The sequence below is a fragment of the Phodopus roborovskii genome, unplaced genomic scaffold (assembly GCF_943737965.1).
Source record: "Phodopus roborovskii unplaced genomic scaffold, PHOROB, whole genome shotgun sequence".
NCBI lineage: Eukaryota > Metazoa > Chordata > Mammalia > Rodentia > Cricetidae > Phodopus > Phodopus roborovskii.
Genome location: NW_026126603.1, coordinates 7078363 through 7106297, shown reverse-complemented (window position 1 = coordinate 7106297; position 27935 = coordinate 7078363). Strand labels below are relative to the sequence as shown.

Here is a 27935-nt window from a genome sequence, read left to right as displayed (position 1 = left end):
ATCATCTAATTCTATTTTTCAAATAGCATGTTATTTATTTTGGGAGTGGGAACCTCTGATGTGTATGTCAAAAGACAACTTGTGGGAGTTGGTTCCCTCAATCCAGTGAACCAAGGGATTGAACTCAAGCTGCGGTGTGCTTGGAGGCGGGTGTCTTTCTTTACCTATTGACTTATCACATTGATCCTCCATGTCGATTCTGTATTGCTTTTTATGGCAGATATTGACAGTTGTATGGATACAGTGTATTTTCTTTGTCCTTTAGTGGAGACATGGTTTGTGTCCCAGTCTTTGCTGTTGTGGATGTCCCTGCACAGGTTTCTGTGTGTACTCACGGTTTAAATCTTCTTGGGTATATCCTTAAGTACTGTGTAATTGATGGGTTAAATGGGAGCTCCCTTTATATTTTTGAAGAACTGCCAAATGTTCTTCTCAAGGCAACAACAGCATTCTCCAACCCTTGTAGTAATGTATGAGGTTTCAATTTCTGCATATCCTTATGAAAGCTTGTCACCATCCTTTTAATTGGAACCACCATAGTGGCACAACCTAGCAATTTCACTATGATCTAATTTATGTCTTTCTAGTGAATGATGATGTTTGACACAATCTCACATGCTACTTAATACTTGAATGTCTTCTTTGAAGAAGCATCTGTTCGAGTTCCTTGTCCACTCTTTACTCGGGTTATTTTTGGTTTTGTTTTCTTTTTTGTTTGTTTTCTGCCATGTTAAAGTTTCTCATATTCTGGACATAAGCCTTATCAGAGAGATGAATGGCAGATAACTTTTTCCTGACTTTGGTGGGTGTTCATGATAGCTTTTCTCACAGAGCAGAAGGCTTACTCTTGGTAGATCCAGCTTAGCTTTCGTTCCTTTTGCTGTTTATGAGCACTGTTATATTTCCTGTAATTCTAAAAATTAAATAATGCAGAGTTGTTAATGCTAAAAGGAAGACCCATCTTCACGTGTATTAGCAGTCATTTAATTTGCAGGGATATTAAACCTATGAAACCTAATTTATTGAATTATGCCTAACCAGTTGAGTTGACCTCTCTAATTTTTGATCTGTTTTAGCATTAACTTTATAAGTGATTTTTAATGGGTGCAACCAGCATTAGGCTTGTAACTAATGCCTAGAGCTCTTTACCCACTGCTGAGTTCACTTGACCCCCACCTCCTTATATAGGTACATGTGTATGTGTGTGTGTATGGTGTGTATGTATGTGTGTGTATGTACATATATATGTATATATGTGTGTGTATGTGTATGTATGTATGTGTGTATCTATGTACGTGTTTATGTGTGTGTATGTATGTGTTTGTGTATGTATGTATGTACATGTATGTATGTACCTATGCCTAGATGTACTCACACAGTCCATAAACAGGTGACTAAATCTACATAAGGAATTGCAGTTTTAAAATCATCTGTCAACTCAGAAGTGGAGAAAAATGGAATATCACATATATATTTTATATAAATAAGGAGCAAACCACTTTAATGAGACAGAAACTTGATGTGTTTCAATATGAAAAGATAGTTTCTTGAAGGGCTAGAAACCCCGGTGAGCTCAGAGGGCACACAGTACCATTATTATTCTGTCCATTTGAGCAGACTGAGTGAGAGTCACTGTTTGTAGCCCTGGGAGGCTGCCCCCTCTCAGCTAAAAGGAAAGAGGGAGAACCCTGTTTATACAGCCAATTTCATTCAGTCTTTGGCCAGAAGAGACCTTCTGTTATTTTATAGCTTTGCACACTCCTTACAGATTCTTAGACTCCTGTACCTGAGTAGCTGTTGCTGCCTGCTGTACCCCCAACAAAAGGGGAGCTTTGCAAGCTCAAATCCCCAGGCCTCTACTCAGCATCCCCTCCCCCCTTTTAGCCCTTGTGCCTGGCCACCCTTTATGCTTTCTTAACCAGTTTCCTCCTGCCTCCCACACTGAAGCCTGGATTCAGAAAGTTCAGACTCAAAGGGCTCTTGTTTTATTATCATTTCCTTCTTGCATAGCTGCATATGTTAATAGAGCCACGGAAATTTGTATTGGCTGCTGTTCCCAGAAACCAGGCAAGCCCTCTGCAAGGAATTTCATAGGCTACGCCTTCATGTTGGATGCCTCTTCTGTTTGGCTCTCTCTGAATTGGGCCAGACTGGGGTCAGGATACTGAGAGACAGGATAGGGTTGCTCAGTAGAGGTAGGGGTTGATGGGTGGGGCCTCCAGCTCTTCCTGTGGGATAGTGAGCAAAATATCTAGGAAGTGTGCTTGTAGGCTAATGTCCTTGCTTGCGTACTGTTTTCTGTATGTACCTGGAATAGATGACATCATCTTACCGCCAACAAACTGTGGCATCAACAGTTTACAAACAAGTCATTGGCAACTGTTTTCTTATGGGCAGTGCTAAGCAGAGTGTAGTTACCTGAGGTCTCTGATTGCAGTATAGATGATCATACCTGAGTAATGACACTGCTGGCATCCCTATTCAGAGGCCTTACAGGTAGGACTTTGGTCTGGTCCTAGTTGTATGATTCCTTTCCTACCCCAGCTCCCAGCCTTTCTCCCTGCGTGTCACTCCAAAGATAGTCCGGTGAGGGAGAGCAGAATCCTTATTTTCTTTAATGAGACACATCAGTTTTTCTTCTCACTGCCTCAGTAACCTTTCCCCTTTAGCTTATTCATGTCAAAGAAGGGGAAGATCCACATGTGTAACCAAACCCTGTGGATCCCTTGCTTATCAGAGTACTGCTGGCATCATGGACCTACCTGGAGAAGGGAATCCTCACTGCTGAGTAGCAGGCCCTCTGCCAAGTGGCTGAGTCACCCCCAGCAGGGGCCCTTCTGGAGTCTGCACAGGACCCTCTCTGCCTCTGCGCATGCTCACTCCAGAAGCTAGTGCAGGCAGAGTCGGGGAGACCCATTTTCATTAGGCAGGAGTCCGTCCATGTAGCCAAGATTGGAAAAACCTTCACGAAGAGATGATTCTTGCCGTGGCTTCTGTTATTCTTTATGACAACAAATGATTTAACAGTGGTGTTTTCTCTTGGTCAAAGTGCGGGGACTATGGCGTTCCTTCTGAGGAGACCTTTGTCTTCCTTGCTAATAATTCTCCTATTAACTCCACCCCAGTGTATGTTTCGCTGCATAAATCAAACCGCGTTTGTGCTGTGGGTTGCTTGACTTCCCTGTTTCTAGCAGCTGGAATCGGCACATTTCTTGGTTTCCTGTGTTTCGCCCTGTGCTTGTGTGGCTTATCTCCACAGCTGGAGAAATGAGAACGCCGCAGAATACATGCACGACCTGGGACGGTTTCCTTCAGGTTCAGAGTCAGGTGGGAAGGCCAGTGTTTAAAGCCTGAGTTATGAGCCGTTCCCTTACTTACCACCAGTGCCGTCAGAGCCCTGTAAACTCACCCTTGGCCTAAACATATGCATGCCCTTGGTTTGTCTTCCACAAACTCTTGCTCTTGGGGTGGAGAGCATTCACAGGAAGACTTTGTAGAGGCTTCCGGTGAGCCTCACAGAGGAGGCCGAAGGTAACTAACAGCCTTTTTAGGCAGGAAGGAAGAGGGGCCAGCTCAAGGACTGGGGATGAGAGTGAAGTTGGATCTCCTAGCTTTGGTCTGCACGGGCAGACTGGGCAGATACTTTCGCTTGACCTTCATGGCGGGGCTATTTCATCAGGACATGCATTTTGCAGTTTTGTGTTGGGCTCAGGGGGTGCCTTTTGGCAGGGTGCTGTTTGTTGTTTCCTACAAGCATTGTTTCTTCTAGAAAGCTCTTCCCTGACTTTGTGTTTTCTGGGCATTCCCAGAGCTGGTGTTGATTCTGTGTATAGCTGCAGTTGTTTGATTTTAGGCCCAGATAGCCTAAATACTCCTTCCCTGCCCTTGAGCCCTGGCACCAGAGAGAACAGGACACAGGAACTCGAGAAAAAGGAAATGAAAATGGATCACTTGCATCATTTGTAAGATGCTTTGATTTAAAAAACATTCGGGAAGGTTGTTGAAACAGAGCCAGAGTTCATTACAAGGATATCCACACATTCCACGTCTCCAAAACCCGTGGGGAACCAAGCCCTGGGTGGGGGTGGGGGAGGAATCTGGGCCCTCCATGCAGAAGTGGGGCTCCTGTCAGCTAAGCAAGAGCTGGTTATTTGGGGTTGTGGTGGCTTTGATTTTGTCAGTGAACCCGCTCTTTAGCTCCCTCTTGTCACTGTGTTTTACAATTCTTTTTATGGATCTTCTTGTACAGTAGAGTGCCCGGTTTCCTTCGAGGCCTGTGTTTCAGGGCCCCGGGAACCCCGTGAAGACATAGATAACAGCAGCAACAATACATATCTATGATCAAAATTTTAAATTACAAATTAGGCACAGAAAGATTAATGACAATAACTGATGATAAAATAAAGCAATTAAAGTAACATGTTATAAAGGTTACAAGAATGTGATCTATCTGTCTGTCTGTCTCTGTCCACTTCTCTCAAAATACCATGTGTATTGTAGTTAACCTTCCTGCTGACCACAAGTAACTTAAACTTTGGAAAGTGAAACCTAGAAAGCAGAACCTGTATTGAATTCATTCATTCAAGCAACTGTTTATTGTTTCCCTTCTCTTGTTCAAGTCTAGTTCTGAACACTAAAGACACAGGTAAGAAAGGTGATTCCCTAACTGAAATTCTTTTCCTGTCTCATCTACTGTTTCTCTCTCTCTCTCTCTCTCTCTCTCTCTCTCTCTCTCTCTCTCTCTCTCTCTCACACACACACACACACACACACAGAGTTCTAGTCTCAGTCGTCACAGGATGCACTGTGAGCTACCCTCTGGATCATGGGTAGCAGCCCCCAGCTGACCGATGCTGTTGGGGCAGTGAGGTCTCTCAGCAGGAGGTGCATTGCCAGGCTCCACTACTTTTTATATTAACAATATTAGCATAGTAGTATATGCTAGTGTATGTAATTATTTCAGCATGAATTAGTAGTTTTTAACTGTCTAGGAAAAGAATTTTAAGCGATTTTCTCATGCTAAAGTTTGCTAAAAAGTCCCAATAAAAAGTGCGTTTCGTGGGCTGGAAAGTAGCTTACTTGGTAAAGTGCTTGCCTGTCAATCAAAAGGACCTGAGTTTGAACCCATGCTTGAGGAAAAAAAAAAAAAATAAGTGTGGCTGCACCCAGTCGTGCCACCTTTAATCTAAGCACTCAGGAGGCAGAGGCAGGCAGATCTGTGAGATCAAAAGCCAGCCTGGTTAACATAGCAAAGAGGCTACATAGTAAAGACCCTATCTTAAAACAACCACAAACCCTGACTATAGAGGCACAGGCTTGTCATCCCAGCTCTGAGCAGGCAGAGACTAGCAGATCCTGGGGCTCACTCACCAACATTTCAGTCTATGCTTCTGCAAGTACTTTGTTTGTTTATTTATTTACTTATTTATTTTCTTTTCCTTTGTCTTTGTTTTAAAAAAAAGGATGTGGTGGCACATCAAGAACAATAGCTGTGATTGGCCTCTGGTCTCCACTCCCAGGTGCACACATGAGCGCATTCCTTCACACACACACACACACACACACACACACACACACACACACACGTTATTTGATGAAACCCTCATTAAATTTCACTTGCTCTTTTACCTCTTTGAACTCTAAGAAATTCTGTTCTCTTGACAATTAGTGCCTAAACCATCATGGAGGTGGCCCTTGTTTTTCTTCTTTTTCTTTTTTCTTTCCTTTTTTTTTTTTTTTTTTTTTTTTTTTTTTTTATTGCAGCCAGAATTCTTTTGAATCTTCAGGAATTGTTTAAAGTCAGCATTCATAGACATACACACATAGTAACACCAACATCTGATACACAATGCTCAAGTAATCCCAGCGGAGGAGGTGGGCCATTCTGAACAAAGCATAATGATTTTTAATAGCTTTGAGGTTAGGTTGCATGCATTCAGTAACACACACACCTCTGCCACTTATTTTTTCCTTTTTAATGTGAGACAAGAAAAAGTACATTCTGGACATTGATGAAAAGTAGGTTAATATTTTTTAAATGATATCATTTGGAGTATTACCAAATGGCACATGCACAGTGTAAATGCACCTCTTTAGCTAATTTCTAGTGAAATTATTAGATGAGATGAAAACAAGGTAATTGGGGGAGATTTTTGCATTAATACCTGGATGCTCAGAGTTCAAGAGATGATGTCTGGGTCACTCTATATCTCCCTCTGGGTTGGCAAAGCTCACTTCACTCCCTGAGCCCCCAGTAACAGAAGGTTTTTAATTCTTGACTTTTATTGGGACAGAAATGAAATTGGGTGCAGAATTTGCAAGAGTAGATGGATGTAATCAGCCCTGTGGTCACCAGGATCAAGTCAAAACCTTGTACTGTGGCCGAGGGTGCTGCTTGGAGCTGGTCTGAAAGCTTTATGGTACCCATTTGCATCCCCTTAGGTAGGGACCTGTGACAGTGATGGGTAGCTGGTGTAGTGATGCCAACGAAGACCACTGCTATCCACAGGAGAGCAAAGCCAAGGTTTTTTGAGCTGACAAAGAATAGGCTGATCCTTTCTCAAGGAGCCCTGGTGCTAACTCTTTCTTACTTTTATGGTTTGGGCTAAACTTTTTATTTTTGAGATTTTTTTTATTATTATTTTATGTATATGGTTATTTTGCCTGCATGTATGTCTGTGCAACATGTGCATGTCTGGTGCTCACGGAATCCAGAAGAGGCCATTGAATTCTCTGGAACTGGAATTACCAATGGCTGTGAGCTGCTGTGTGGATGCTGGGAATCGAACCCAGGTCCTCTAGAAAAGTAATTAGTGTTCTTACCCACTGAATCATCACTCCAGCCCCTGAATCAAACTTTCCTAGGATATAATTGTTTCTTGGCAACTTGGAGTAATTAACAAAATAGAGCACCTGTTGCCTTTGATGTGCTTAAAAAATTAATTCCAAGCTTATCCTCCACACAACTCTATTTAGTTGTGAATTAGTGTGCATAGCTAATTCCTTGGATGCGTGTTACTGTCTCCAGGTATACTTAATGGAAGTGGACGGGGCACACTAGTTAATTTAATTCAGACTTTTTATGATTACATTTAGAAGTCAGTTCTGGTAGAATATCACTGAAGTGGTTTTAAGAATAAAATGTGCACATAGGGGTGGGGCGAGAGGGGACTGTAAGCAGATGTGTCAGCTATCATTCTAACAAAATTCTTCATGTTTGCTCTACTATGAAGAATGGTCTCAACCTGGAAAGAGTAATTCATTAATGAATACTTTAATTTGACACAGATTTTTAGTTACCTTTCTCAAAAACATTGGTTTACCTCATTGTTTTGATCAGTTACTCTTGAATTGTTTTGAGTGGATTGTGGGGTGTGTGTGTGTTTGTGTGTGTGTGTGTGTGTGTACACCGACTCTCATTTTATATATAAGAAGTCACTGTTCTAGAAGTTTCTCCTGTATTTATAAGAACTGGAGAGAATCTTTCCTACCCCTGCTGTCCTTCATGGAATAAGTTTCCTTTCTTCCCCTCAGAAAAGGCAGCCAGTATGTCCACCAGGGGAAGCAGGGCTCTGGTCAGAGCAGCACAGTCTCTCTGGGCATTGGCAGCAGTCATGGACAACCCCATCTCATGTCATCAGACTTTACCCTGCTGCTAGCCCCTGTATCCTAGCTGTTGTGGCATAAACCCAAGGGAAGAGCATAGAGGAAACAAAACAGCACTTAGACTCACAGTGAAGAAGCGTATGCTGGCCTCCTCCTTTAAAGAATGGATATTGTCTCAACCCACACATGCAGACTTTTCCAAAGCAGGGACACTGACTGGGTCAGTGAAAATGAAGGGGAGCAGGAGTGAGCAGCCTGGCCTCAAGGTCCCCAGCCCAGCCAATAGGATCTCACAGCCCTCTCTGGAGTTACAGGGTTACAGAGTCAGGGCCACAGGGCCATGTCTGCTTCGCCCCTCTACTGCTTCCTTCCAGAAAGAAAAAACAAAAAGCCAAAGCAAAAGCACTAGCCACTTAGCATCAGATGTCTGGGAAGTTCTGTTTATGCCTCCATCCTTTGGCCTCTGCTCCAGTAGATCTGGTCTTAGTGGTTCTCTGTGTAGCCAAAAAAACTCAGCCTGCCTCCTCATTCCATTTGGATTTCAATATGGGCAGGAAAGCAAAGCCAGGGCAGTTCATCTGCATCAGACTCCAGTCTGTGCCAGGCCCCAGGTGAAGAGGTTACCTTGTCATTTCCCTCTGGGTTCCTGGTCATTTGTTTCACCCACTTGGTGCTTTTGGTTGTATGGTAATTGACAAAAAAACAAAACAAAAAAACCAACAAAAAAACATTAAGTTATGATCATTCCAACAGCAGGAGTCAAATTTCCTATGTGTAAGTTGTTGTTATGCCCAGTCCAGACCCTCAGATCTTTGAGGGTGGCAAGCTGGAGATGAACATTTTTGTTTCGTGGTTTTTTCTTTCTTTCTTTTTTTAAACTAATCTGATGGAAGATATCCACACTAGAGAGAGAATGGTTTCAGTGTGGCACTATTGGTGTTGACGGCACTTCTAGAGACACTGTGTGTGTGTGTGTGAGAGAGAGAGAGAGAGAGACAGAGAGAGAGAACGAGCTTCAATTGTTGTTGCTCAGGTGCTGTTCTTGTTTTCTCAGACAGGTCTCCCATTGACCTGGAACTTTCCCAGTAGTCTGGCTGGCTGGCAGGCTTTCGGTCCCCGGGATTGACCCCACCTCCCCAGCACTGGGCCTGCACGGGCGGTCCACCACACTCAGGTCTTCTATGGGAGTTCTGGGGATCAATCTCAAGTCCTCATGCTTGAAAAACAAGTGTTTTACCAATGGAGCCACCTCCTGGCTTGTTCTTCCTCTAAAGCAGCTATCATGATGGTGCTCTATGCAGCTAAGAGAAGGAACAGCCCATCAATGCTGCTGATTTTACCCCCTTTTCGTCCATCCTTTCATGCAGTAAGTTTCTGCCAGACTCTGGCATCAGGAAAGGGAGATTAGCATTATGCCTCTACTGTACCTGGCCTGAGGTTATGCTTGTGATAGTCACACACCAGACATGCAAGCTACACTGATTAACAAGGATGGAAGGTGTGGGAAGAGCCAAGACCTCCTGAGCAGTTCAGAGGGGAGTGAGCCTGTGAGAGAACTCATGGTGGCAGGTGGTCTGTGTAAGGCGTGTATATCTAGGGCAGTGGAGAGAGAATGGTAGTCGAGAAGACACAGGGACTTCTAAAGAGGGGTTTGCAATCCGAGTTCATTTCCTCTTCAGGTATTTAAGAAGGAAAGAACACAGAAAAAGTACAGGGCAGGAGGGGCAGGGTCTCTTGTGCTAGAAGAGCATGCAGACTTGTGGAGCAAGGCCAAGAGGAGGCTGTGAGGGTGGGCTGTGGCTTTTTGTAGTGTAGAATAAGAGTCATCATCTGGGTGCGTGGCCAAAGGCAGGATGCAGCCAGACGATGACCAGCTGTGAAATGGGGTGCAGAGTTCGTCTGCTGCCTGTTCCCTGGCTTTCCTCCCTCTTCATTGACAGTAGGTGGTAATAGTTCTAGCTCATGTCCTGCCTCTGCTTGTGATCCTTTGCAGATCTCATATAGTCCCGTGCTCTCAGCTGACTTTCCATCTCTCCTTCAGGAATGTCCCCTTCAGGAATGTTCCTTACAAGTCACCACTTGTAAGTCATCTCAGCTTCCCAAAGTCTTCATCTTCCTGCTCAGACAAAGGAGGACTGAAAACATTCCTCCATGTTTCTCCCTAGCTCCACCCATTTTCTCTAGTTCCTTGTTTCTGTTAATACTGCCATCCAAATCTTAAAGGCATAAGCCTTACCTGCTCCTTGTCCAGTCCTTGACCAGGGGCACGCCTGATTATCTTCACATTCATTTCATCTTTTTAAATTCAAACTCTTACTCCCATCGCTGACCAATTGCTTCCCATTCTGTCACTGGAATATGTCAATGAGTCTTTTATCCACCCACCTATTCATTTTTGAGACCGAGTCCTGTTGTGTAGCCCAGGTTGGCCTGGGACTCAGTGCCCTTCTTCGCTGGATCACAGCTGTGTATTGTCATGCCTGGCTGTGTCCTCTTGGACTTGGATTCAGTTCACGAATTCATCATTTCTTCCTTGGTTCATTGTAATCAAGTCTAAGGGTTGTTCCATTTCCAATTCCTCCATCCCTCTGCCAAGCGGTCCTTGACCTTCCCATACCATGTGCAAAGACAGCTCAGCTAGCCCCTCAAGGACTTGCCACTCTGTATAACCTGCTCATCCAGCATGATTTTCCAGATTTATTTTTCTGGAGAACATCTCTATGGTTTGTTAAACTGTATGTTAAATCAAAGTTTGACTTCACTACCAAGAGACTAGCCTGAAGAATCTTTGCTTTACAGATTGAATGTTAAACTCTTAGCATTGTGACAGAAAGCCTGAGCTGGCGAGGGGGATAAGGTTCATGCCCAGTGGGTACAGTTGCCCTTGGGGAAGATTGGGAAGATTTCCAAGCTTGGAGATGGATGGTGGTGATGTTTTCCCAGCCGTGTGACTAGAATGATTGATACTCATGTGTATGTTTTAAAACGGCTAACTTGGGGGAGGGGTGGAGAGATTGCACAGTCTTGGAAAGTGCTTGCAGACCTTATGTCTTGAGCACCCACGAAAATCTGCATGGGAGACTGGGGCAGACAGTTCAAGGCTTTCCTGAACTACAGGACAAGTCTATGCTTAGCTTAATGAGGCCCTTTCTTTAACATTTCCAAGTGCGTACACAGTGGTAGCAATGGGATAAACAATGCAAGAAGACTGGGATACGGCGTGGGGAGCATACACAGAGCCCTGTCCACAATCTCAAGGACGGAAGGTCTCAGGGACGGAAGGGAACGAGGGTTAGTTGGCTGTTGAGCTCTATGCAACCTAGGCTGCCTTGAACTCAGGATCCTCATGCCTCAGCCTTCCAAATGCCATACACCACCTCATCCAGAGGGGATGTGATGGTTTCTTTCATTTCAGGGAGCCGCACTGGCACTGCCTTACCAGGCATATGTAGCAGGAGTTAAGACGAAAGAGTGTGAAGTGTGTCCTGCATTTCCCATAGCTGCCCTGGTATGTGACATTTGTCCCTACTGTGTAGAGGGGACAAATGAGCTGCATTCTGCTCTGGTGACAGAGCTCTGGCAGGGAGTGTTCACTAAACTTCATCTCCAATCCTATGAAGAAGTGACTGTTTCCCTCAGCTCACTCCTCAACCAGTTCCCACTAGAGGCAAGTGCAGGGAAGAGAGAGATCCTGCCGAGGAACAGCTGCTGACCCAAAGATGCAAGACCACTGTAGAAGGAAACTTCCTCCATCTCTCTCGGTGCCACTGGGCCGGTTTTCTCCCCCACCCACAGGGCTGATTGATGAAATAGCCACTCTGAGTGATTATTAATACTAGTTAGAATTGTTTAGCCAATGACTTAGGCTTCTTGTTGGCTCACTCTCTTAGTTACTGACCCACTTCTGATTTTCTCTGTATCTCCACGTGGCCTGGCTTATCGGTGATGTGATGCCCAGGTCTCTTGACTCGTGGCGGCTACATGGTGTGTATCCTTTTCCTTTCCTTTCCCTGCCTCTTTGTTTGGAATTCCTGCCTAGCTAAATTCTGCCTGCCCATTGACCAAAACAGGTTCATTCGCCAACCAATAAGAACATATATTCACAGCATACCGAAGGACATCCCCCATCAAACCACTGAGCAGCAGGACAGCAGGGGAGCATTCCCAAGGCTTAGCATGCCCCCCCTCGCTCCTTCAGCCCTTCTCTAGGGTCTGAAGGGAGAAAACTGTGAGAAAGGGAAAGGCAGACCCTGTAGTGGTAGGGAGACCACTGAAGACCATTACAGGACAGAGGCATGACTCACCTTCCCAGGAAGGCCTCTCTGTGACCCATGGTGTGGGATTAAAGCCTCTGGTTTCTGAATCTGGTGTGCTTTGCTGTTTACTGGGATGTAGTTCTTGTATTAACCGAGAATGATCCAGTTATAGGCCTTGCCTGACTTTTCACCTGGCAGATTCAGAGAGAGGGTGGGAGACAAAAGTGAGAGTTGCTTTTGTTTTGTTCTTCATGTGCACTTAATTCAGGGCCCAGGTCTCCCGCCTAACCTTGGCATCCCTGAAGCCAGACCACGTGATACACCCAAAACCCCAGACAGAATCCATTACCACCTGGGTTCAAACTATATTCTAATTTTACCTTTTGTATTAAAGGAACATTTATCCTCTCCTCATGAGTCATCCAGATTTGCACTGCTTGAGGGCAAGTACAAAGCCAAGATTAAACCCATTGTAGAGTGATAGAATGACTGAGCTACTGACTGGGATGGTCAGTAGCACAGTCTTTCCCTTTGCACCTTCTGTTACCAGGCTGGGTATCGCACTCACCTTTTCCGTGCTGTTAGGCATCAAAAGATATGTCACTCCACACTTCCAGTCACAAACTGGACACCCTCATTTTTTTATGGGTATTTAACTGTCTTCCATTAAAAAAAAAATAGGCACGTGCCACTTTATCTATACTTATCAGAGGGAAATTATAGATATAAAGAAGCATTTCTGTGATAATCACATATAACCTGTTTCTCATGCATCATAATCTGTTAACACTGTCTTTGTGTGTGAGTGTGTGTGTGTGTGTGTGTGTGTGTGTGCGCGCGCGCTCACACATTTGAAAGCTAAAGGTCAGCCTCAGGGGTTGCTGCTCAGGGACTCTTCTTGGCTTGAGGGTCATCTAGTAGGCAAGCCCCAGGGATCCACCTGTCTTCACCTCCCTAGGACTGAGGTTCCTTTGGGCACTGACTGTTAAGCCTGGCATTTTTACATGGGTGTTAGGGATCAGACTCAAGGCAAGCACTTTCCTGACAAGTATGGCCCCTCCTACCTTGAGCAGTTTAGATCCCTTGGTCCAGAAATTAGTTCTTGTCCTATTGAGTAAGAGATTCTGAAGCCTTTGCTCTTGTGCATGTAGGTTCTATAAGTGAATACTTAGCCCTGGTGGAGCAGACACTGAGAAGCAGTAGGAATGATTAATTCAACCATTGTTCTGTGAGAATGCCCCCAGGCAAACAGGAGCTGGCCTGGGGACAGAGAGATACTTGGAGCAAACACCTGTTTTCCCAGGTCAGCTTGACCTCTGGTCCTAGGCCAACTTGTTCAGGCAACCTAGCTGGGCTTCTGATTAACACAGGGTGGGACATAAAGGGGACTTTTTCTTTCTTCTTCTGGATGAAGATTTTTGTTTATTTATGTACTCATTTAACTATTTTGATTTTGGGGGGACAGAGTTTCTCTGTGTAGCTCTGGGTGTCCTGAAACTAGTTCTGTTTGAGTTCAAGGCTGGCCTTGAACTCAAAGACATGCCTGCCTCTCCCTCTTGAGTGCTGGGATTGAAAGTGTGCATCACCACGCCCAGCTGAAGTTACAAATTTTGTTGTTTTTGAGTGAAAAATAGAATGGTAGAAGTTTCACAAAAGTGACTTCCTGCCAGGGAGATTATATGTCTTGTGTGTGTGTGTGTGTGTGTGTGTGTGTACGCTCGCGCGCACACACATGCACCCACACCTGCCTGCCTGCCTGCCTGTGTGTCTGTGTGTCTCTCTGTGTGTGCATGTGTGGAGACCAGAAGTTGACCTTCAATCTGGCATTCTCCTCTTTATTTATGTATGATATTTTTGTTTTTTCATAGACATAATTTCATTTATCTTTCTGTTTATTTAGTTAGTTATTCTTTTTCTCGTCCTAACACAGTTTCTGCTTCTTCCAGTCTTCCCAGTCCCCCCCAACTCCTCCTCTCCTCCCTTCTTTTTCCCTTCAGAAAAAGCAGGCCTCCCAGGGACATCAACGGAACATGGCATAAAAAGTTATACCAGCATTAGGTACATAGCTCATATCAAGGCTGGATGAGGCTACCCAATAAGAAGAAAAAGGTCCCAGGAGGGTGTAAGAGTCCGAGACACCCTTACTCTCACTGTTAGGAGTCCCACAAAAACACCAAGCTACACAACCATAACATATATGCGGAGGACATAGCTCAGCATACACAGGCTCCATGGTTGTCACTCCAGACTCTATGAGCCCCTATGAGCCCTGCTTAGTTGATTCTGTGGCCTGCATTCTTGTGTCCTTGACCCCTCTGGCCCCTACTTTCCTTCCCCCCCTTCTGTGGGGTTCCCTAAGCTCCACCTAATGTTTGGCTGTGTCTCTGCATCTGCTCCCATTCAGTTGCTGGTTGAAACCTCTCTGATGATGCTAGGCTCCGGTCTATGAGCACAGCACAATATATATCATTAGGAATATTTCATTGACTTTTCTTTTCGGTCGTGTTTGGATCTATCTTAGGTCTCTGGGCCATCCAGTCCCTGGGTTCTAGACCTCCAGGCAGTGTCTGGGGTGGGCTACCTCTCATGTTTTGGTATCTTTGAGACATGGTCTTACTATGTAGCTCTGACTGTCCTGGAACTAAGTAGATCAGGCTGGCTGGCCTTGAACTCAATAAAGATCTGCCTGCCCCTGCCTCTGAAGTACTGGGAGTAAAAGGTGTAAACTTTCATGCCTGGTTTCACCCTAGGTGTTGAGACAGGGTCTACCACTAAATTTGAAATGGATCTATTTGGCTGTCTCTGCTCCCTCTCTGTGTTGGTTACATGGTCTTGAAGAGGACCCAAAAGGCAGTTCATAACCCCTGCAGTGCCAGTTTCAGGGGCCCCACACTCTCTCTCTGGCCTCCATCAGCGTCCGGCATACACATAGTGCACACACTTACATGGAAGCAAAATACCCCCACACAAAAGAAAGTCAAGGAAACTCTTGGTACGATTGCGTGAGAAAGACTGCAGTACTGATTGTGTGATGCCGGACTTGCTCACCGAGCTGTCGGTTTGGACTGCTCTCTGCACATCTGGGATCCATCAAGGAGATTAAGGATGCTAAAGGTTTTAATCAGAGGTCAGTGTGTTGTGCACTTTGAAAAGGTTGTTACAAGAACAGAAAGCTCCATGCAGATCATACTGGAAACCACCCCAGTCAGCCTGAAAAACTAATTGTTCCATTCAAGTCTGGGTGCAGACAGTCACATGACTTTTAATCCAGGGTCAAAGATGGTGACCTGAGGGTGGAGGAAAAGGATGGATACCCTGTGGAACTTCTTTCCAGCTTCACTTTTTATGGTGTTGAGATCTTTCTTTTTAAGCCTGTTTCTTTGTGTTTATCATGGCATCCCTCTATGTGTCCTCAGGCTCCGGAGTGACTTTCCAGTGTGAAGGTCAGAGCCATCACACAGGTACCTGTGACACTGAGCTCACTGTTTAGTCTCCACATACTGAATAAATACTTCAGGGGACATGAAGAAGGAAATATGTGCTGTGATTACTCACATAGGCAGATGGTCTATGGGGTCATCAAATTCCTAGGGTGGGAAGCCAGCACCTCAGAAAGCAGCTGACCTGTAACTAAAAATCTCCTTCTCATCCCCTCCCTCCCTCCTCCTTCTGGTCTCTCTCTTTTCCCATTCTTCTATTCCCCTCCTCTTCATTCCTCTCTCCCTCCTCCTTCTCTTTCCTCATTTTCTCCTTTTCATTCCTGACCAAATCAGTGTACTCGGTTTTTATGAGCTACTTAGATACACAGAGGGGAAAACAGTTTGATAGGAAGAGGGAAAGGGGGAACAATCTAGATGTAATATCCTGTTGCCCCAAAGTTCAGCTGTTGACAAAAAAATAAGCAGCTTTTCAAGAAAATTGTGTGTAACACGTTAGGAAGAGACACAAAACATTAGCACTCTTGTGGTGAGCTTGCACTGGTAGGGGCTGACTAACTGTAATTAAGCTTGCAATGGTAGTGGCTGACTAACTGTAACTGCTTAATTTGAAGTGCTCTTCTACTGTCTGTCTGTCTGTTTTTAACTGCTAGGCAGTGCTCTATCTGCATCGGCATTTATTGGACTTTCATCCCTGCCTGGCTTGAGAGGAAAGCACTGTCTCTTGACCAGCAGTTTACAGCATTGGTAGTGTCCTCCCCATTGCTGCACAGTCAGTCAGGAGTCAGTGCCTGATGAGACTGTGTCAGGTGTCTGTTCTGTGCACTTTCCACCTCTACTGTGCAGCTGTGTAACACGCTGAGAAGCTTGGTGACTTCTTCTTGTCATAACCTGGTGTATGTGTTGCATGCCCACCAAAAGCTGTATCAGGGGACCTTGCTTTGCCTTGTCTGGCTCTGTGCAGCTCTTTGGCCTGTTGCAGTGCAACTCCTGTCTTTCTTGATTCCATCTTTGTCCTTTCCCATGTCTAAGAAGGACCCTTGTCACTGGCTCCAGGGTCCTCCTGGGTTATCTACAAAATCTTCATCTTGAGATCCTTAGTCATGTCTGTGAATTGATTGCTTTTCCCAAACAGGACCATGTTCGCAGGTTCTCATGGTTAGGATGCAGGCATCCCTTGTTGAGGGTCACCACTCAACCCTCTGTCCCATTGTCTATCTTTCAGCTATTTGTCCTAGTCATCTTTGATTTGTGTCTTCCAGGGTGCTGTGTACTCAGTAGTTACTAATAAATGTTTACTGGTTTAAAATGTGACTTTGTTTTTAAATGGCCCAAATTCATGCCTGGATGGACCATGGTCCAGACATGTCCTGTGCTTAGCTCCAAGGAGTGTGTGATGAGTGTGTGGCCATAGACACGCAGCCTTGCTCGCCAAGCAAATTCGTGCTTCACATTAATGTCGAGCCACTTAGAAACCTTAGGGAAGAACATCTGGGTTAAGACAGCATCTGGACTTCAGTTAACATAAGAGATGGTCTCTAGCATTAGTTCCCAGCAAGGTAGACATGCCTCCATTGAATCGACCCCGTTTGACCTTTATTAACTTAGATGCCTTCTTAGAGAAATGAACAATTGATGTGGGCTTTAGAGACAGGGAAGAAGTTGGAATATTAATAAACTTGCTCTTATCTGAATTTGCTAAAACTGATTGAGCTATACATCCAGGACAGCTGCTAGCTGCATCCTGTTTGGAATCAGCACGGGACAGAGGAAGGTGCCCACAGGGTTAGTTAGGGAACCCCTCACTAAGAAGCTGAGGTTCTAGGCAGCCAGGCTGTTAACTCTGGGGCCTTGGGTGGGCCACTTTATTTCTCAGGCTATCAAGTTTCTTGCCATTTCTGGAAGCCAGGTGGGCAGGGCCAATGGTTTCACACTCTGCCAGTGTCCCAGGGCATTCACTCTTCTAGACCCTGCTCTAAAACAAGCCTCATAGCTTTCTTTGTGATTAGCAACTGAGTTGGCTGGGGACACACCTCAGGGTGGAGCATTGTACGCCCCTTTGCATGCACTGGGCCCTGGGTTCAAGTCCCAGCACAACAGAAAGACAAAAAGACAGCAGAGGCTGGGTTTGCTTCAGAATGAAGAATGGCTCTGGTTTCTCTCACCCACCTGCTTGCAGCGGAAAGCTACAAGGAAACACAAGCCGTGAAGGTTAAAGAAGAGCCCATGGAGGTGGATAGCCAGCACTCCCCAGTCTCCATATCACCCAGCCGGAACATTGCCTACAGCACTTTAATGGGGCGAGAGAAAATTGAACCCTTACAGAAGCTTCCGGAAGGTAGAGTTCCCCCGGAGAGAAATCTCTTCAGCCAGGACATCTCTGTGAAGATGGCTTCGGAGCTTCTTTTTCAGCTCTCAGGTAGGCAAGCTGTGGGAAAGGTGAATTGTGGAATATGCCGCTGACTGGAAAGCACTGCTGTGAAGTCCTTTTTGGGAAGGGAGAAGTAACCCATGTGATGGCGGGTTTGGAGGAGTCTATTATGAATACCACATTAATGGTTAATGAAGTGTCACCAGATTGGATTCCTACCTCGCTTAAAAATAATTGGTATTGGGATTTTATTTATGTAGCTGTCAGATGACAACTTTTGAGAGTTTCTTCTCTCCTCCCGCCACATGGGTCCCAGAAATTGAATTCAGGTCATCAGGCTTGGTGGCAAGCTCCTTTACCTGCCAAGCCCTCTCACCTGCCCCACATTGGCTTTAACATGGTAGGGATTTAGAATTCTGTGCAGTTCTCTGATGTTCCCTTTAACCAGGCTCAAGCTTATTAACAGGCTTTTCTTTGTAATGTGCAAAAGATAAACTTCCATGCCCTCCAGGAGAGCCTGCATTGCTGGGGAAAAATCATATTGTCTGAATTAGTGAAATTTTTATTATATCTTGCTGAAAAAAAAAGAGAGAGGGAGAGAGAGAAAGAGAAAAGCAAAATGTAGAAGCATGAAGGCCATCTCCAGCTGTGCTCTAAGAGGGTATTTTGTAGATCCATCTTTCTTTCTTCAAATGCTTGGAATCCAGATGTGCAGGTTTTCAGTCCTGTGAAGGCTTTTGTCTGCTCTTCCAAGCCTCAGCTGTAATGGTATACTACTACTCCTTGAATGTAAAGACTGGTTTTGTGTACTTACAGGACTGGTATTCTGACAGACAGACAGACAGACAGACAGACAGACAGACAGACACACACACACACACACACACACACACACACACACACACACACACACACACCCTCATCTGGGTCTTCCTGAAGTTTGATAGAGTAGAGTAGGCATGCTTACATCCCTGTTACATGAGGCACTTGTCCTACCCCCTTGGAACAGATAGGAAAAGAGCTGAAGTCCATGCCAGACAGGTCAGCTTCTCCTTGGCCTGGTGATGCTGCCACAGCGTGTGGCTCTCAGATGACACCGATTTTCTGCAGTGGTGGAGATCACTAACTCAGCAAACTTTAAAGATCTTGACTAGTGACATCCCTTTTCCCAAGGCCATGTGGGGCACATCTCAACACAGATCAGCTGAGGCCAGGCAGGCCAGTGTGGTTCTGAAGGTCTCACCCTGACACACTCACAGCCTGGATGACTGCAGACAAGACAATTCATCCTGCCCAGGTTGCATGCTGGCCAGCAACCATGGCTTCTGGCAGGCAGTCCCATTCCTCCCCTGGTGTCACAGTTGAAAGGAGAGAAATGAGGAGTCCATGTAAACATACATGACTTAGCTTCACATCAGTCAAAGGCAGGTAGGATAGCTGTTTAAATCTTGCTTACATTTTGTAAAAAAGTCTTCAAGATGAGTTTTTTTTTCTTTAATTTACCTGGGTATAAACTGAAACCCCTGTAGGTTGGTCAGTTTTTCGGCAAATGCCCCAAAGAAGCTGTGGGAGCTGTGATGGTCAGGGCAGAATCCTCACATTTGTACTGGGTCAGCGAGGCTGTGGTTCGACTTGCTGTTCTTGAAAGCTAATTAAATAATTTCTGACAGCTGGTGGATACAGACCCCAGGATGCACGAGGAGAGGGCTTACCTCTTGTCTAATGACATTGTTCTGTTCCTGGTGACATTTATTAGAATAAGCAGTCCATGACAGCACCAAGAGCTCTCTGGCCATTCTCTGAAGGAGCCTAACAGCATAGGCTGTCATCAGAGCTAGGAACACAACTGCAGTTGAGGGCTTAATTGAGGAAAGCAGACATGACCAACTGAGGAAAGATGGGTAGAAACAACAACTGTTTCTGTGCACCTAACCCACTTACTGAGGCCTAGTTACAACCAGGCAGCAACTAAACTTAGCTCACACGTTCTGTTTGGTCACTGTCGAATAGTTTTGTGGATGTGTCTAGATGCTTTTGACTTTCCCAATAAGATAGAAACTGGGTGCTTTTGCCTAAAAGGTGGAAGTGAACTGAGCTTAACCCAAGGCATGTGTTTCATTCTGTCTCCTTACAGAAAAAGTGAGCAAAGAACACAATCACACGAAGGAAAACACCATCCGGGCCACCACCAGGTAGGTGACCTCTGTGCCTGGTGTGCTCAGGCCTGGTTCACTCCTGCACTGGGTACTGTTCTCAAGACCCTGTGAACTTAAGGAGCTAGAGCCTTCTCAAGGTTTTCTCCTAGAATTCTCAGCTGTTGAAAACAAGACAGGGACAATACTAGACATTTTCAAGGGAAGGGTTCAAATCCAAGTACCAAAAAGTAAGAAAACAAGCAAACTCTTGCAAAGGTGATAAGAATACCTACTTCATAAAATTATTTATGAAAAACAATGACATATGGAAATTTCCCCAGCAAGCTGACCCTTCCCTTGTCTCCAGCTCTCAGCAGTGTCTACACCTGAGACTTTAAATGGGCGGAGTATGAAGGCGGCTGGCTGGGGTTTGGAATCCATCACCTTGGCTCTGCAGCTGTGAACTCACTGCTGTCCCTCTGTTGTTAACTTGCTTTAACTTTAACTTTAAAGCAGACATAAGAGAGTGCTTTTTAAAAGTTGCAAGAGGGTGAGTGAGATGGCTCAGTGGTAGAGGCACTTGCTGCCAAATCTGACTACCTGAGTTCTGTCCCTGGAACCCACATGACAGGAGAGAATTGATTCTTCCAACTTGTCCTCTGACCTCCATGTTCATGCTCTGACAAATAAATACTTTTCTTTACGTTGCAAGAACTGGGCACCATGCTGTATCCCATAGTCCCTACTGTTAGGTGCTAAGGCAGAAGAATTACTTGAGTCTAAGAATTTAGGCAGCTTAGACAACATAGTGAGACCAAGTCTTAAAAAAAAAAAGGCAGAAAAATAGATCTGGATTACATTGTAAGCAAGAACATTTCCCATATGGCAAAGGCTGGTGGTTGGTCACCAGTGTGGGTTGCCCACCATTCTGCTATCAGGAAGAATGGAGGAACAGTCAATATGGGTGCTCACACAGCTTTGAAGACATCTCCCCCTTCCCCCCAAAAAGGGGAGGTAGGTAAGGGGCAACAAGCAAATCTACAGAAAGGGAGTTTAGGGAAGACACACTCTTCCCTGTGTGGACTGCTCCCCACCCTTAGCTTGCCTCTGACTTGGCCAAAGACCAGAGCTGAATGGGGAGCCAGGTGGAGATGAGTTTATAGGACAACCAGGGAATTGGTTCAGTTAGGAGTCTACTTTCCTGGGCAAGCAGAGCTGGGTTCTTCGACTGAATGGTTGACTGGTTTATATTTTTAATTCTTTGTGTGTATGTATCTGTGTGTGTTTATGTGATTTCACATGTGTGCACATGTGTGGAGGCCACAGGGCAACCTTTGAGTAGTCTTTCAAGCACTTATTCACTGTTTTTTGAGAGAAAGTCTCTCATTGGCTTAGATCTCAGCAAGTAGGCTAGGCTGGCTGTCAAGTGAGCCCCAAGGACCCACCTAGATGGTTTTTGAAGGGGGGGGGTGTTCTGGAGGGTTGAGCTCACATCCTCAATGCAAATATTTTACCAGCTGAGCTATCTCCCAAGCCCTATGATTTCAATTCTTGAAACAAATGATAAATGAATAATGTTCTTTTAGACATGCCATGAATTGACCTCATTGCACCATCAGGAATAGACAGAACTCTCTTGGATTTTAACCTGAGGTTTTCTTTTCTGCTTAGTTCAGTGGGATTCAGAATATTGGATGTCAAAGAGAAATGAACACAAAGTCAGCTAGCCTCATGCTGGGCTACATAGTACTAGGGAAAGAACACCTTTGTCCTAGAACAGAGATTGACAGCCCTTGACTCTGAATGGTCAGGGATGGACAACTAATCTTGTGAAGCTGGTCCTTAGGTTGTCTTGGGAATGAGTCTGGGTAGGAAGCCTATTTTGTTCATGACCATGGATGCCGCAGCAGGAATTTGAGCTTATGTAGATGTTAGCTTGCTGCCTCCATGGCATGCCAAGCCTATGTTCTGTTGGCTATGTCCCAGAGTCTGATGGAACTGTCTTGATCCGTAGTCACCTAAGCACAGCAAACTAATGACATGTGCTCTTTTCATTTTGCTTCCACGGGATTCTTGAAAGTCACAGCTCGGGTCCCCGAAGTGGAGTGTGAGTGGGGGCTCTGGAGGTGCTTCAATGAGGAACTGCGTTGGGATGGGAGGGTTTGGGGTGGGGTGAAGGGGCGTGGTCTATGGAGGTTGTGGTTTTGGCTGGAGCCACCTTTAGCTCAGTCTCCTAGGGAACCCTGGAGTAGGAGGTGAGCTACAGGATCCAGGCTGCTCCCATTGTGAGCGTCAGTCCCTTGTACCCCAAAAGCTATGTTTCCCAGTAGAGGCTCCCACTGGAAGGGTGGTCACTGATGTGCAGAAGGAAGGAGCTAGGCAGACCCCAGCAGCATTCCCAGTGAGGCTGCTAGCTCCTGAGGAGTATATGCTAAATACTTAGATTACAAAAAGGTGTATGAGACCATGTCTTTTTGTGCTGTTCACATGCTCTGGGAAGAGGGAAGAGGACAGAGGACTGAAATAGGCCTCTAGTCAAAATTGTGTTGGCTGGAACCGAAGCATAATTATAGTTAGAAGAGAATTTTATTTTTAAGCATTCAGAAAAAAAAATGAATCAATCGTAATTTCTTCTCTTGCTGGGAGATTATTATAAGGAAGAAAAAACCAACTCAGATCTGCCTGAAGCAAAGGAAAAGTTGCTTTCTGGGACCCCGACCAGACAAATGTTCAGAAGCCAGGATTAGACCCCAGGGTTTATAATCCCACAAAATCCTGGGTGTGTTTTTATTTATTCTTCTAGACACCTTGGCCAAATCCACAAACTGATTTCTTTTTCACCCCTTACCTCATGGCTGGAAGTGGAGTCAAGCTGGTCCAACAAATTGTCTCCCACCAAGGCCGGTAGAAGATGATAACTCTCTGGATCTCCCTTTCCAATTCTTTATTTACTTTAAAAGTACCTTATTTTGTATACACAAGGTCAGGATGTGGGTCATATTTTAGGGTAGGATTTGTAATGACCTTCAAATAGATGTACATTAACTCTTCATTTTCATGTCTATGTTTTTCAGTACTTAGTGGGATATTTGTTTAGTTACTTTTTTGAGTCAGGGTTTCACCATATAACTTGGTTTGACCCGGAACTTTCAGTCCTCCTGGATCAGTCTCCCAAATGCTGGTATTAAAGGGGTGCAGCACCACACTTGGCACATTTACCCTATTTCTAGTGTTTATTTTCTGGAATAAGCTAACTGTTCAGAACAGTGGCTCACCACTGGACTGCAGAAGTTTCCAACCTCAGGAGTTACTGTGTAGTTTAATAATGAAGGGAAGCCTGGGGGTGGCCTGTCTGTACACTACAGTCACAGCCTTTCCCTGCGGTGTCTCCGGCTCCTGAAATTTGGGTAGTTACAGGACATGGTGGACAAAGAGACACAATTTGAAGAAAGTTGATGGCTGCCTTCCTGTCCTACATATGGCCATAACTTCCGTGCATTTGTTTGTCACTATTGATTTCTATGTCCATTCCATCCACAGGGCCTGTGCGAAAGCATAGTAGTCCCCAGTGAAACACACTGTGGCTTGCCATACCCACCGGCCCTCCTGGGAGGCCAGTGCCAGCTCCCATGCCTGACATCGCATGCTCAAGAAGCCCTTGGGCAGCATGCCCTGCTCCCTCACCCCATCGAGTTTCCCATCCTTCCAGCTACAGCTCTGCCCCTCACCCACACCTCTGCTATAAAACATCAGGTGTGGAGAGCAGAGAATGAGAAGAGACAGAATTTCTTGGTAGTTTTTGAAAGGAGGCTTAGATGACTGGAGCTCACCAATTAATCTGGCCAATTGATTACCCAGCAATCCCCCCAGATTCACCTGTCTTGTGCCCAGCACTAGTGTCAGATATGGTTCCCGGCTCTTTGTTCTTTGTTTTATAAACATGGGTTCTTACTGTATAACTCCAGCCATCCTGCAACTCACAGTGAAGACCAGGCCTGTAACTCACAGAGATCTACCCGCCTCTGCCTCCAGAGTTCTGAAATTAAAGGTCCGTGCCACTGTGCCTTTACTAACTGCTTGGCTTACTGCTCTTGGCTTTTACGTGGGTCCTGGGAATATGGACTCCTTGTGCAGCCAGCACTTTACCCACTGAACTATCTCCCAGCCACCTTTAGACTTCGTTTTAAGAAGTAATTTGGTTGCTCTTGTTTTTTGTTTTATTTTGTTGTGGTGATGCTATTGGAGCCTGTGGCCTCAGGCGAGCTAAACCAGCACTCTACCAGTGAGCCATATCTCCAGCAAGAACTGGTTTGAGATTGCCTTTTTATTTTCAAATCCTAACACCTTAGAATTACCTATGTAAATTAGAACCCCCTTCCCAAAAGTAAAGGCAAAAAATAACCCGCCAGCTAGCCAGGCAGAAAAATCAATTTACTTAGCAGCTGGAATGATTGGATCATGTGGTTTAGCCTTGACCCTGGCCCTCTGCCCTTGTGTGGATAAGGGCACCTGCACTGAATGCAGCCTGTAAATTCTCAAGCCACCACCCTTTCACATGTTTAACCATAAGAGTCTAGAAAACTCAAGTATAAAGAAGCCTGGAGGTGTCCTTTGAGAGTGCCCTGGGTGTGCCTAATGCCATCTTCCTGACACACAACTGAGGCAGAGAAGCCTTTGCCAGGCTCAAGAGAGTAGAAGGACAGACCATGGATGAGTCCAATAAAACCTGAATGTGTTTAAAACTTCCTTTCCCAACACACACCTAGCTTCTACAGGGAGCAGATAACTAGCCATTATGGTCATTTGGCAGATAAAAACACATGAGGCATGATACCATAACCAGATTCGAAAGTTTGATAATAAAAAGGAGGCCTGAATCTTCCGCCATGGCCCATCACCCAGCCAGATTCTGGATAAGATGGAAGGAGGGAAATGGAACCCTAGAGTAAGTATCAGATAGCTCCTGGCAGGTGAAGTGGACATGTTCAATGTTGTGCAACACCATGAATTTTGAACAGTGGCTGCCAAGAACCCTTTCTTATCATTTATTCCCTATTCCCATTAATAATCCAGTGTCCGTAGAGGGGAGGTCAGATTGCAGGCCTAGAAGACAGGACTGCCTGCACACACCTGGCTCACTTTATTCCAAAAAGAACCACATGTTTGCCTGAATCAGCCTTTTATCCATTAGTGCACAAACAGTGGGAAAATCAGAGAAAGACAGACTTGTATTGTACCATGCAGACCAACATTTAATTTGCCCAATTTTCCAAATCTGAAATGCAGGCTATTTTTCTGTGATCTAGATAATGGCAGAAAACATTGTTTACTAAAAAGACATATTCACTTGATAGTGTCCAATATAGAATTTTCCTGTGTGGTGGCTTGGATGCATGCCCTTAAATATTTATGATTCAGTAATAGAAATTGCACAGATTGGTAAAAAGCCACGTGTGCTGCCTCCCTTCCTGCAATTTCCCCTTCTCATCTCTCTGGCAAACCTAAGAGAATAATGGGGTTATTACTTTAAAGTGAAAAATTACTTGGGGAACACTGAGTGAGACAGAAGCAATTAAGAAAAGAAACAGGAAACAGCAAATGAAATTGGTGATTTCTGAGTCTCTTTATATTCTATTTACTGTTCAGACTCTGTGAGTTTAAAATTGAATACATGGAGAACATCAGAGCATTTAATATTGCATCACTATTAATATCATGGAGTTCCATTCAATTAAGATACTATAATTTATAATTTTATTTCTTAGTGAAATGAGGGTTGTTTAGGGTCCACATGGTTATCTCCGTGAATTTTTAAGATATTCTTTCTCTTTCTGCTGTCATGTTTCAGAATATTGTCTCAAGAAATATTTAGATTTTTGGAGTCTCTGATACTGTCACCCTCTAACTGGGATGCATTTGTGCAGTACACAGCCTGCAGCTGCCTTGGCACACACATTGACTCGAGAGCCTTCCATTGGCAATACCTCCTCGGGTTATCTTTAAATTTCCATTTCAAAGAAATTGAAACTGATTCTTGAAATAGTTTGACACGTGAACCCCTTGAAATCCTTTGTGTGCTACTGTCAGTGGTGCCTGCCCTCCTCTTTCGCCAAGAGATGTCCTCCGTTGGCTTGTGCTTATAGCCTTCCGGCCTGCTGTCTCTCATCCATGGCAAGGATACCAAGGTTAAGATAAGGCCCGCCTAGAGCTTCCCAGGCCATGTGGCTCTGAAGGGCAGGGTTAGTTTTCCTTTCAGGGTCTAAAGAGGCTGCTGCTGTCTTTCCTGCACTTCCCCATGCACTGGTGTGTTCTTCCTACCGCCTGGAGATAGCCAGAGTCTGTGACAGCCATAGCAGCCAGTGGCAACAGAACCGAAAGGCAGATGTAGTTAGGTGCTGACCTTGGCCCTGCGCTTATCTGGGCTTTACTCTGGAACTTCCCCAAAGCTGTTACTAGATATCCAATAGACAGAGGCTGGCCTCTCATGGTGAGACTGCTCGCTCTCTCTCTCTCTCTCTCTCTCTCTCTCTCTCTCTCTCTCTCTCTCTCTCTCTCTCTCTGTCATGATTGCAGGCCACAGGGGCATCTGTGTTGTATGAATGTGGACGGTGGCTTGGACATGCCCTTGCATCATTGCAGGGAAGACAGAGCCCCCCTAGTGGCTTTCCACAGAAAGCCCCTTGCCCTAGTTTCTGTGCGAAGTCACATTTTCCCTGGAGACCTGGTTGTCTTGGAGCTGACATTTCATGCATCCAGGTGTACTAGGTCCTTTTCCTTGGTCTGCGGGTGGCTTGGGTTGCCCTGATCTGGCCTCTTCACTTCATTGGCCCTGACAAGGCCTGCATTGTGCTCCCTGCCTTGGGAAGTTCCATGACCTCTTGTGGATGAATGATGAGGCCCAGCCACCGGAACCTGGGCCCTGAACCTTGGTAATAGATTCTGTGTATTGGCCCACCTTTAGGAAGACCAGAAATAGATGCCGCTGTACATTTCAAAGAAAACAGGAAGCATTGTGTTTGTGTGTATGTAAGAGTGAGAGTGAATGAGAGAGAGAGAGAGAGAAGGATGGAGAGAGACAGAGAGAGAGAGACAGAGAGAGAGGAGAGCAGTTTCCCCCTGAAATGCCAATTTTCTCCCACCATGTTTTGTTTTGTTTTTTGTTTTCCTGCAGCCTCCCTTCCTTGCATAGTGTCTAGACTTTGTGCTGAAATTTAGTGTTGTCAGGTTGTTTCTGTTTCTGTAATTTTGGTTTTTTGCAACTGTCGTTCTGCACTAGTATTTTGAAAGGCATTTAAAAAGACCTAAACAGTCAAAGGGAGCAGTTTTTGTATGAGACTTTCAAGATATCTGACTTTCAGAGTATATAGAATATACACTTAAATAATCATCATCATTGATAGGCAAAAAGGCCTATTGCTAAATTGGGAATGGGTATATTTGTGGAGTTTATTCTTATGTGCTCAAAAATTACCGAAAACAGCTTCCTTCCATGTATACAGTTTTATATTCTCAGTTCACTTAGGGCTGTTATATAGTATTTCTGAGCTAGTGCAATTCAGTGTTTTTCTTTTAAGGCCTGTCTAGTGTCATTCAGCATTTCTGTATGTCATAATTTACTTAATCAACCCATTATTGGAGACCCGAAAGATCACTCTTCTCTCAGGTAACTAATGCTAGAGACAGTGCTGAGATAAACTGACATGGGCACCGGGCTGGGGAGGCACCTCAGTCATGGCTGCTCTCCTAAAAGCAATGCTTATCTGCAGCCCTAGTGTCGGGGAGACAAGTGGCTCCCTGGGACTCACTGCCAGCTGAAACTGTAAGTGTAGGTTCAGTGAAATAGCCTGCCTCAAAATGATAAATAAGGTGGAAAGCAGTGGAGGAAGACGCTGAAATCGGCTCCCAGCCTTCACATGCCTGTACGTGTGCATGAAGGCAACAAGAAAGCATTCACATTTTCCAGGCCTTTGCTATGAATTGCCCAAACTGCCTTGCAAAGATTCAGTCTACCCTTCTACCAGGACCTGGATGAGAGGCTGGCCAAAATTATGTGAGACCTGACTAGACCTATACTTTTAATTTAAATTTTAAAATGGTTTGTGTGTGTGTGTGTGTGTGTGTGTGTGTGTGT

At 45.0% G+C, this 27935-nt stretch overlaps 1 protein-coding gene across 8 annotated transcripts in view; it reads left to right on the top strand.

The window, feature by feature from the left end:
- The window catches only part of Znf827 (zinc finger protein 827), a 166111-nt gene that overhangs the window by 71922 nt on the left and 66254 nt on the right, over positions 1 to 27935 (top strand). For all 8 annotated transcript variants that reach the window (XM_051205795.1, XM_051205794.1, XM_051205796.1 and 5 more), the window contains exons 6-7: positions 17478 to 17717; positions 19804 to 19861. In XM_051205795.1, coding sequence (XP_051061752.1) covers positions 17478 to 17717; positions 19804 to 19861 — 298 coding nt within the window. The remainder of the gene's footprint in view (positions 1 to 17477; positions 17718 to 19803; positions 19862 to 27935) is intronic.